General features: G+C 50.7%; 1 protein-coding gene across 1 annotated transcript in view; it reads left to right on the forward strand.

Moving 5' to 3' along the window:
* The window catches only part of MYO1F (myosin IF), a 54471-nt gene that overhangs the window by 9578 nt on the left and 33663 nt on the right, over positions 1-11230 (forward strand). The window contains exons 2-6 of the mRNA XM_037728387.1: positions 7239-7376; positions 8757-8846; positions 8929-9023; positions 10641-10728; positions 10851-10940. Of these exons, the coding sequence (XP_037584315.1) occupies positions 7239-7376; positions 8757-8846; positions 8929-9023; positions 10641-10728; positions 10851-10940 (501 nt within the window). The remainder of the gene's footprint in view (positions 1-7238; positions 7377-8756; positions 8847-8928; positions 9024-10640; positions 10729-10850; positions 10941-11230) is intronic.

Genomic DNA, 11230 nt, shown 5'->3' on the forward strand with positions numbered 1-11230 from the left:
AAAAAAAAAAAAAAAAGACCCAGTGATAGAACTGACCTAAGCCAACGTGTGTTAAGAGGATAAAATGAAGTAATTCACATAAAAAGGTTAGATCAGGCTCAATGTGGTGGCTTATGCCTGTAATCCTAGCATTTTCAGAGGCCGAGGCAAGAAGATTGCTTTAGTTCAGGAGTTCAAGACTAGCCTGGGCAACATAGCAAGACTCTATCTCTATTTGTAAAAATATACATTAAAAAAGTAAATAAAGGCTAGGCGCCTTGGCTCACACCTATAATCCCAGCACCTGTAATCCCAGGAGAATCGATTAAACCCAGGAGGCGGGGGCTGCAGTGAGTCAAGATCACACCACCGCACTCTAGCCTGGGTGACAGAGCAAGACTGTCTCAAACAAAGAAAAAAAAAAAAAAAAAAAAAAAAAAAAAAAAAAAAAAAAAAAAAAAAAAAAAAAAAAAAAAAAAAAAAAAAAAAAAAAAAAAAACAGGAAACACAGACTCCCTGACCCCACTTCTCCTCACAGCCTCTCTCCCTCTTCCCCTTCTCAGCCAGATCCGCAGTCCTAACTATACCTCCTCACCTCCCAATCCCGCTTCTGACCCTGGGGCCCCTCTCAGTCTCCAGTGAGCTCAGACACTCTTCAGGGTTCAGTCAATGGCTCCTAACCCACCCTTGTCCCATCTGGGCCTCTACCACCTGGTCCCGGTTTTGCCTGTGACTTCCCTGGCGGTTCCTACTCAGCCCGTCTGTGACGGGTATCACCTTCAATCCCTCCACGCCACTGCTCCCCAGGACTCTGTCCTCTCCCTGGTTCTTCCCAACGCACCCCAAGGGCTCAGGGCACCCCAGTCAGCACCCTCTTCTTTTTTTGTTGTTTTCAAGACAGGGTTTCACTCCTGTCACCTAAGCTGAGTGGAATGGCCCAATCTCAGCTCACTGCAACCTCCACCTCCTGGATTCAAGTGATTCTCCTGCCTCAGCTCCCGAGTGGCTGGGATTACAGGCACCAGTCACCACGTCCAGCTACTTTTCATATGTTTAGTAGAGATGAGGTTTCACCATGTTGGCCAAGCTGGTCTCAAACTCCTGACCTCAAGTGATCCGCCCACCTCAGCCTCCCAAAGTGCTGGTATTACAGGCGTGAGCCACCATGCCCAGCCAGCACCCGCTTCTTATAAAAACACCTCCCTTCTTATAAAAACACCTCCTTTAAATCCCAACATTAACCTCAGACAATGGAACACACCCGACTCCCATAGTTTCAAAAAGAATCCATGTGATTGCCTATAAAGCAGAAGTTACAATAAAATGTGTGTCCAAATATGAGAGGGTTAAGGTCAGGCCAAGGTGTGGTGGCTCATGCCTGTAATCCCAGCACTTTAAGAGGTCAAGACAGGTAGATCACTTGAGGTCAGGAATACAAGACCAGCCTGGCCGACATGGTGAAATCCCGTCTCTACTAAAAATACAAAAAATTAGCCGGGCATGGTGATGAGCACCTGTAATCCCAGCTACTCGGGAGGCTGAAGCAGGAGAATCACTTGAACCCGGGAGGCAGAGGTTGCAGTGAGCTGAGATCACACTACTGCACTCCAGCCTTGGCAACAGAATGAGACTTGATCTCAAAAAAAAAGAAAGAAGGAAAGAAAGAAAGTTGTAAGGTCAGCGGTCCAAGAAGGCCCAGGAATGCCTTCTCACCTGTACACAAGTATGAGAGTCCCACCCACAGATCACTTTTAACGCCACCACCAGCATGACCTTCAGTGAAGTGAGCTTCCAAAATGTTGAATTTGGACAGGCATCGTGGCTCATGCCTGTAATCCCAGCACTCTGGGAGGCCAAGGCAGGAAGATTGCATTAGCCCAGGAGTTAGAGACAAGTCTGGGCAACATAGCAAGACCCTGTGTCTATCAGATACTTAAAAATTAGCCAGGCATGGTGGCATGTGCCTATAATCTCAGCTATGTGGGAGGCTGAGACAGGAGGCTCACTTGAGCCCAGGAGGTCAAGGCTGCAGTGAGCCAAGACCGTGCCACTGCACTCCAGCCTGGGGGACAGAATGAGTCCCTGTCTCAAAAACCAAAACAAAAATCCTTCTCAGCACCAGCCTAGCCTCCTATGCGTTTACATAGATGCAAGAACCTGTTCTTTTTTTTTTTTTTTTTNTGGAGTGCAGTGAAGCAATCTTGGCTCACTGCAACCTCTGCCTCCTGGGATCAAGCAATTCTCGTGCCTCAGCCTCCCAAGTAGCTGATATTACAGGCATATACCAACACACCTGGCTAACATTTTGTATTTTTAGTAGAGACAGGGTTTCACCATGTTGGTCAAGCTGGTCTTGAATTCCTCACTTCAAGTGATCCACCCACGTCAGCCTCCCAAAGTGCTAGGATTACAGGCGGGAACCACCTCGCCTGGCCAAGAACCTGTTCTTTGCTATTGAATAGACCCAAGTTCACATCCCACACCCTTGGAAACAATACCTGTGTCTTTAGTCAAGTGTCCTTAGGGAAGCCACTGCCCTTCTCAAGCCTCAGTTTCCCTCCGAGGTTACCCCACACTGAGATGGTGTGACGATGGCTGGTAACATCAGTGATCTACATCCCCCAAATCAGGCACAGCATAGGTGCTCGGTGAGTGTTAATTCTGTCAAATGCCCCTCAGCCTGGGTCTATCCTCATGACCACTCAGGCTTGGGGAGGGGCACCAGCTCTCCATCCCACCTTGTTCTCCAAAGCAGTTCATCCTCTCCTCAACCCTGAGAAGTGGAGCTGCTACTCCCTTGTTCTTTTTTTTTTTTTTTTTTTTTTGAGATGGAGTCTAGCTCTTTTGCCAGGCTGGAGCACAGTGGCACGATCTCCGCTCACTGTAACCTCGGCCTCCCAGGATCATGCAATTCTCCTGCCTCAACCTCCCAAGTAGCTGAGACTATAGGTGCCTGCCACCACGCCTGCCTAATTTTTTGTATTTTTAGTAAAGACGGGGTTTACCATGCCAGCCAGGACGCTCTTGATCTCCTGACCTCGTGGTCCACCCACCTTGGCCTCCCAAAGTGCTGGGATTACAGGTGTGAGCCACCGCACCTGGCCTGCTTCTCCCTTTTTACAGATGAGACAGTGGAGACTCGAAGCTGTGTATGTTTGCCCAGTCAGGATTAGAACCCAGATCTACCCTCATGCCAAAGGCTGGGCTTATTTAATGCCCATGGGCATCCCTTGACAACCCCCACCTCTAGCTGTCAGCATGTCCAGAATCTGACCATGTACCTCTACCCCCCACCCAATCAAGAATATTCTATGGCTTCCCAGTACCCCCAGGAGAGACCAGCTTCACTTCTCGCTTACGGTTGCTCATATAGACCCTTCTGCTTGTGCCCTGCCTGTAGCCCTGGAACCCACTGGCAAACACAGACCACTTTAAAGACTTCAATCCCAGGCTGGACACGGTGGCTCATGCCTGTAATCACAGCAGTTTGGAGGTCAAGGCGGGAAGGTCACTTGAGCTCAGGAGTTCAAGACCAGAGAAAAAACCCTGTCTCTACCAAAAATACAAAAAATTATAGTCCCAGCTACTCAGGAGGCTGAGGTGGGCAGATCGCTTGAGCCTGGGAGGTGGAGGTGGCAGTGAGCCATGGTCGCACCACTGCACCCCATCCAGCCTGGACAACACAGTGAGACCCCATCTCAAAAAAAAATAACTTCAATTACCAGCTTTGTTTGCTCTGGAGAGTTTTGCCCTGAATCTGGGTTTCTTTCTTTGCTTTCGTCACTTGTTCATTTCACAGAGAAACAACTCAGCCCCAGTCTCTGCCTCTAGGAGCTCCTGGCCTGAGAATGGGAAGTTTCCAGGAGGAGAGACATCTTATCTGACCATGAGTTCACCAAATGAGGGAGCTCCAAGTTGCCATCACTCCTATCTGTCAGACTCCACCTTTGCAAAGATGTATTGAATAGAGACAGAGTAAGCCTGAGAAAGCCAGAGTGTTTAAAGCACTAGATAAAATCAGTTGGGCTCAAAGGAGAGAGCAACCAGGCAGGCTTCCTGGAAGAGGAGTTTTTTGGAAAGCACATGACTCAGTCTCCTCCATGGGGCCTAAAGAAAGTGTCATCTGGGTCAGACAAGGTGGCTCATGCCTGAAATCCCACCACTTTGGGAGGCTGAGGTGGGAGGATCATTTGAGGCCAGAAGTTCAAAACCAGCCTGGGCAACATAGCAAGACCCCATCAATACAAAAAAAAATTAAATAGAGCCAGGCATGGTGGCGTGCACCTGTGGTCCCAGGAGGCTGAGGTGAGAGGCTCTCTTGAGCTCAGGAGGTCAGGGCTGCAGTGAGCTATGATCATGCCACTGCACTCCAGCCTGGGTGACAGAGCTAGACTCTGATTAAAACAAAAAGAAAAGAAAAACAGTACACAGAGGACAGAGAAGGCCGCAGCAGAGACAGCAGGGAGGCAGGGCCAGGAGTGAAGGGTGGAGCTGAGGAAGGTCACACGCAGGCACAGAAGGCAGAGATCACAGCACATGGTGGCCTGGAGGAGCTCAAAGGGACTGGCTGGGATGTGTGACCACAAAAGAGGAGGTGAGAGAGGGGAAGGAAGGAGGCCACCTGGCAGCAGTGGGTCAAATGCCACAGAGAAGTCAGGGACTGGCCTGGGCCTGGGGAGGAGACGGGGGATGGGAAAGGAAGAGGCTGGGAGGCTGGCGGGAAGTGAGAACCGGGACACGCCCATTCTCCACCAAGCTGCCTGATCTCCCTGCTCTGCTCCCACAGCCTACAGATCACTAAGCACCCTGTGCCCTCCCCGCCAAGCCTGGCATCCTTCATCGGGGATAAGGGGCACTAGGTGGAGTGATGGATGAACAGAGACCAAAGGAGAGGGCTGAGGGGCTACGTGTGGTGGCTCAGGCCTATAATCTCACCACTTGGGAGACTGCGGCAGATGAATCAATTGAGCCCAGGAGTTCAAGACCAGTTGTTGCAACACAGCAAGACCCATCTCTACAAAAAATACAAAAGTTATCCAGGCATGGTGGCACAGGTCTGTAGTCCCAGCTATTCGAGAGGCTGTTGTGTGGCGGGAGGATTGCTTGAGCCCAGGAGGTTGAGGCGCACGGAACTGTGATTGCACTACTGAACTCCAGCCTGGGCGACAGAGCAAGACCCTGTCTCAAAATTTTATTATTTATTTATTTATTTTACAGTTTTTTAGTTTGTTTGTTTGTTTGTTTTGAGACAGAGTCTCACTCTGTCATCCTGGCTGGAGTGTAGTAGCAAAATATCAGCTCACTGCAACCTCTGCATCCTGGGTTCAGGTGATTCTCCTGCCTCAGCCTTCCTAGCAGCTGCGATTATAGGCGCCCACCACCACGCCCGGCTAATTTTTGTATTTTTAGTAGAGACAAGGTTTCACCGTGTTGGCCAGGCTGGTCTAACTCCTAACCTTAAGTGACTCACCCACCTTGGCCTCCCAAAGTGCTGGGATTATAGGCTTAAGCCACCACACCCAGCCTTTATTTTTTTATTTATTTCTGAGACACTCTGTTCTTAGGCTGAAGTGCAATGATGTGATCATGGCTCACTTCAGCCTCGACCTCCTGGGCTCAAGTGACCCTCCCACCTCAGCCTCCAGAGTAGTTAGATCCACAAATGCGTGCCACAATTCTTGTCTAATTTTTCTATTTTTTGTAGAAACGGGGAGTCTTCTTCTGTTGCCCAGGATGGTCTTGAACTCCTGGCCTTAGGCAATCTTCCTGCCTCAGCCTCCCAAAGTGCTGGGATTACAGGTGTGAGCCATTGCATCTGGCCCCAATGATCTTTTACTGTTCTCGTAGTTTTGTCTTTTCCAGAATGTCCTATAGTTGGATTCAGATAGTATGTACGCTTTTCAGATTGGCGCTTCGTTTACTTAGCGATATGTATTTAAGTTTCCTCCATGTCTTTTCATGGCTTGAGAACTCTTGTTTGTTTGAGACAGTTTCACTCTTATCTGCGAAGCTGGAGTGCAATGGTGCAATCTCAGCTCTCTGCAACCTCCACCTCCTGAGTTCAAGCAATTCTCTTGTCTCAGCTTCCTGGGTAAGTGGGATTACAGATGCCTGCCTCTATGCCTGGCTAATTTTTGATATTTTTAGTATTAACAGGGTTTCACCATGTTGGCCAGGCTGGGCTCGAACTTCTGACCTTGGGTGATCCGTCTGCCTCGGCCTCCCAAAATCCTGGGATTACAGGCCTTTTCTTTTTCTCTCTTTTTTTTTTTTTTTTTTTCCGAGACAAAGTCTTGCTCTGTCACCAGGCTGGAGGGCAGTGGTGCAATCTCAGCTCACTGCAACCTCCGCCTCCCAGGTTCAAGCGATTCTCCTGCCTCAGCCTCCCAAGTAGCTGGGATTACAGGCATGTGCCGCCACACCCAGATAATTTTTGTATTTTCAGTAGAGACGCGGTTTCACCACCTTAGCCAGGATGGTCTCGATCTCTTGACCTCGTGATCCCCGCCTTGGCCAACCAAAGGGCTGGGATTATAGGCGTGAGTCACCACGCCTGGCCTTGCTTTTTTTAAATAGAGGCAGGGCCTTGCTATGTTGCCCAGGTTGATTTCAAACTCCTGGCTTCAAGCAATCCTTCTGCCCCAACCTCCCAAAGTGCTGGGATTACAGGTCTGAGCCATTGCACCTGCTGTAAAAACAAAAATTTAATGAAAAAATATAAAGAAAGAAAGAGGCCAGGCAAGGTGGCTCATGCCTGTAATCCCAGCACTTTGGGAGGCGGAGGTGGTGGATCACTTGAGGTCAGGAGTTCCAGACAAGCCAGGCCAATGTAGCGAAGCCCCGTCTCTAGCAAAAATATATAATATTAGCCGGGTGTGGTGGCAGGTGCCTGCAATCCCAGCTACTTGGGAGGCTGAGGCAGGAGAATTGCTTGAGCCTGTGGGGGTGGAGGTTGCAGTGAGCTGAGATCACACCACAGCACTCCAGCCTGAGCGACAGAGCGAGACTCCGTCTCAAAATAAATAAATTAAATAAGATAAAAATAAAAAGAGAGGGCTGAGGGCTGGATCTGAGCCGTGCATCTTCTGTCCGGGGACAGGGGGTGTGGCTTGAACCCTGCCAGCCTTTCCCTGAGGTGGGGAAGGAGGAATGGAGGTGGGGTGGGGGAGGTGGGACAGAACCCAGAAGCTGCTGGCGTTGGTGAGCCAGACACCGCGTCCCCTTGCCGGAGCTCACCCCGAACCCTCCTCCCCCTCCAGGGCAGCAAGGAGCGCTTCCACTGGCAGAGCCACAACGTGAAACAGAGTGGCGTGGACGACATGGTGCTCCTGCCCCAGATCACCGAAGACGCCATCGCTGGCAACCTCCGGAAGCGCTTCATGGACGACTACATCTTCGTACCCTGGGCCTAGGACGGGGATGGGCAGGCAGGGAAGGAGTGGATGGCTGGGCCATGGGCTGGGCCCTGGACGGAGTGGAGGGTGGAGGAGCAGAGGGAGGGAGGGCCGGGAGCGCACTGGGCGATGAGCGACAGCGGGGCTCTGGTGAGGGGCAGCTGTGGCTGCCACTGCTCCCTCTGTCCTGGGGAAGCTCAGCCCCAGCTTCTCCCCTTCCAGATCCAACCTTGTTTTTTCTCCTTTTCTTTTTTTTTTTTTTCCTGAGATGGAATCTTGCCCATGGTGAAAATGCATTGCTTTTTAAATAAGGAAAAACGAAATACTATTTTTGTTTGTCTGTTTGTTTTGTTTCTTTTTTGAGATGGAATCTTGCTCAGTCACCCAGGCTGGAGTTCAGCGGCACGATCTCGGCTCACTGCAACCGCCGCCTCCCAAATTCAAGCGGTTCTCCTGCCTCAGCCTCCCTGGTAGCTGGGATTACAGGCATGAGCCACCACAGCCGGCTAATTTTATTTTTGTTTTTTGGGTTTTGTTGTTTTGTTTTGTTTTTTGAGACAGAGTTTGGCTCTTGTTGCCCAGACTGGAGTGTAATGATGCAATCGCATCTCACCGCAACCTCCACCGCCCGGGTTCAAGCAATTCTCCCGTTTAGCCTCCCAAGAAGCTGGGATTACAGTCATATGCCACCACGCCTAATTTTGTTTTTGTTTTTGTTTTTTGGGGGTTGTTTTGTTTTTTGAAACGGAGTTTGGCTCTTGTTGCCCAAACTGGAGTGCAGCGGTGCAATCTCAGCTCACTGCAACCTCCGCCTCCCAGGTTCAAGCCATTCTCCTGCCTCAGCCTCTCAAGTAGCCAGGATTACAGGCATGTGTCACCATGCCTGGCTAATGTTTATTTTGTTTTTGTTTTTTGGTTTTTTTGTTTTGTTTTGTTTTGCTTTTTTGAGACGGAGTTTGGCTCTTGTTGCCCAGGCTGGAGTGCAATGGTGCAATCTCAGCTCACTGCAACCTCCGCCTCCCAGGTTCAAGCGATTCGCCTGCCTTAGCCTCTCAAGTAGCCAGGATTACAGGCATGCACCACCATGCCTGGCTAATTGTTTGTATTTTTAGTAGAAAAAGGATTTCACCATGTTGGCCAGGCTGGTCTCAATCTCCTGACCTCAAGTGATCCGCCTGCCTCGGCCTCCCAAAGTGCTGGGATGACAGGTGTGAGCCACCAAGCCCGGCCAGCCCTTTTTCCAAGAGACTCAAGGTGCATCCGATATCCCCATCTCTTCCACCTCCAAGCAATGGAGCTCTGGGAATCTGGGTGGGGGCAGGATGAGGGGACAGGAAGGACAAAACCTACCAAGATTCAGCAGGACCCTTAACCATCCCTCAGACCTACATCGGCTCCGTGCTCATCTCCGTAAACCCCTTCAAGCAGATGCCTTACTTCACAGACCGCGAGATCGACCTCTACCAGGGCGCGGTGAGGCCGGGGCTGGGTGGGAGGCACAGCCCCGAGACCCCTGGCCCCGAGCCCTGGGCTGAGACGTGATCTCCCTTGCCAGGCCCAGTATGAGAATCCCCCGCACATCTACGCCCTCACGGATAACATGTACCGGAACATGCTCATCGACTGTGAGAACCAGTGTGTCATTATTAGGTATGGATGGGGTTGGGGGGGCCACAGACCCTGCTGCCCGGGCCCCCGCTGAAACATCATCACTGCCCCCAGGGAGGTTATCCTGAAACTCCCCATCTGAACAGAGCCCTGCTGTCCCTCTTTGCCCTCACCCTGTTTTATTTTCCTTGTCACCATCTGACTCACGATGTATTTTATTTGTTCATTCTGCTATTGTCAGTCTGTCTCCTCCAAATGTCACCTCAGGCCAGGAGTGTTGGCTCATGCTTGTAATCCCAGCACTTTGGGAGGCCAAGGCAAGAGGATTTCTTAAGGTCAGAAGTTCAAGGCCAGCCTGGGCAAACATAGCAACATCCTGTCTCTATTGCGCCTATAATCCCAGCACTTTGGGAGGCCGAGGTGGGTGGATCACGAGGTCAAGAGATCGAGACCATCCTGGCCAACATGGTGAAACCCTGTCTCTACTAAAACTAGAAAAATTAGCTGGGTGTGGTGGTACACGACTGTAATCCCAGATACTCAGGGGGCTGAGGCACGAGAATTGCTTAAACCCAGGAGGCAGAGGGAGCAGTAAGCCAAGATTACAGCACTGCACTCCAGCCTGGTGACAGAGCGAGACTCCATCTCAAAAAAAATAAAATAGGCTGGGCGTGGGGGCTCACACCTATAATACCAGCACTTTAGGAGGCTGAGACGGGTGGATCACGAGGTCAAGAGATCGAGACCATCCTGGTCAACATGGTGAAACCCTGTCTCTACTAAAAATACAAAAATTAGCTGGGCATGGTGGCGCACGCCTGTAGTCCCAGCGACTCGGGAGGCTGAGGCAGGAGAATTGCTTGAACCCAGGAGATGGAGGTTGCGGTGAGCCGAGATCGTGCCATTGCACTCCAGCCTGGTTAACAAGAGTGAAACTCCGTCTCAAAAAAAAAAAAAAATTAAAAAATAAAATAAAATAATTAGCCAGGCACGGTGGTGCACATCTATAGTCCCCAGCTACTTGGGAGGCTGAGGAGGGAGGATTGCTTGAGCCCAGGAGTCCCAGGCAGCAACAGGTGCTATGATCACCACTGTACTCCAGCCTGGGCAACACAGTGAGACCCCATCTCAGTCAGTCAATCTATGCCAGGTCTATGAGAGCAGAGATTTTGTGTGTGTGTGTGTGTGTGTGTGTGTGTGTGTGTGTGTGTGTGTGTCTCAGTCTCACTCTGTCACCCAGGCTGGAGTGCAGTGGCGCAATCTCGGCATCTCAGCTCACTGCAACCTCCACTTCCCAGGTTCAAGCAACTATCCTGCCTCAGCCTCCCGAGTGGCTAGAATTACAGGCACCCACCACCATATCCCACTAATTTGTGTATTTTAGTAGAGATGGGATTTCACCATATTGGCCAAGCTGGTCTCAAACTCCTGACCTCAAGTGATCCGCCCTCCTCAGCCTCCCAAAGTGCTGGGATTACAGGCATGAGCCACCACACCCAGCTGAAAGCAGAGATTTTATCTTGTTCACTATGGTATTCCCAGTACCTGGAATAGTGGTAGGCATGTAGTAGGTGCTCAATGAATGAATGGTTAGTCACTAAAAAGGGCTCTTCATCACAACCCCATCCACTGATCATTTATTCCTCCATTCATCCCCAGTGGAGAGAGTGGAGCTGGGAAGACAGTGGCAGCCAAATATATCATGGGGTACATCTCCAAGGTGTCTGGCGGAGGCGAGAAGGTCCAGGTGAGGCGACGAAAACAGAAGGATGAGCTGGGCCACCCTCACCTACACAGTAGTGCAGCCCCGCCCATCTGCACTCCTGCCCCAGTCTGACCTCTTCCCACCCCACCTGCCTCTGCCCCCAGCACGTCAAAGATATCATCCTGCAGTCCAACCCGCTACTCGAGGCCTTCGGCAACGCCAAGACTGTGCGCAACAACAATTCCAGCCGCTTTGTGAGTCTCCGCAGCCCTGCTTGGAGCATCTGCTCCCTCCAGGCCGACCTTTATACCCACACACCAACACATACACACACCTGCATTGCCAGGACAACAGCCCAGTGGAAACCCAGCAGGAAATACCTACTCCTGAATGGGAGACTCACTTCCTGCTCATGGTCTGTTTCAAAAGAGAGTCCCCCATTGGAAGAACTGTGGAGGCCATGACACTCCTGTGTAACATTCTTAAATGCTCCCCTGGCTGCAGCCATGATACATTGTTCCTGTTCACATTTCATGTCCAATTT

Source organism: Cebus imitator, unplaced genomic scaffold, assembly GCF_001604975.1.
Source record: "Cebus imitator isolate Cc_AM_T3 unplaced genomic scaffold, Cebus_imitator-1.0 Scaffold263, whole genome shotgun sequence".
NCBI lineage: Eukaryota > Metazoa > Chordata > Mammalia > Primates > Cebidae > Cebus > Cebus imitator.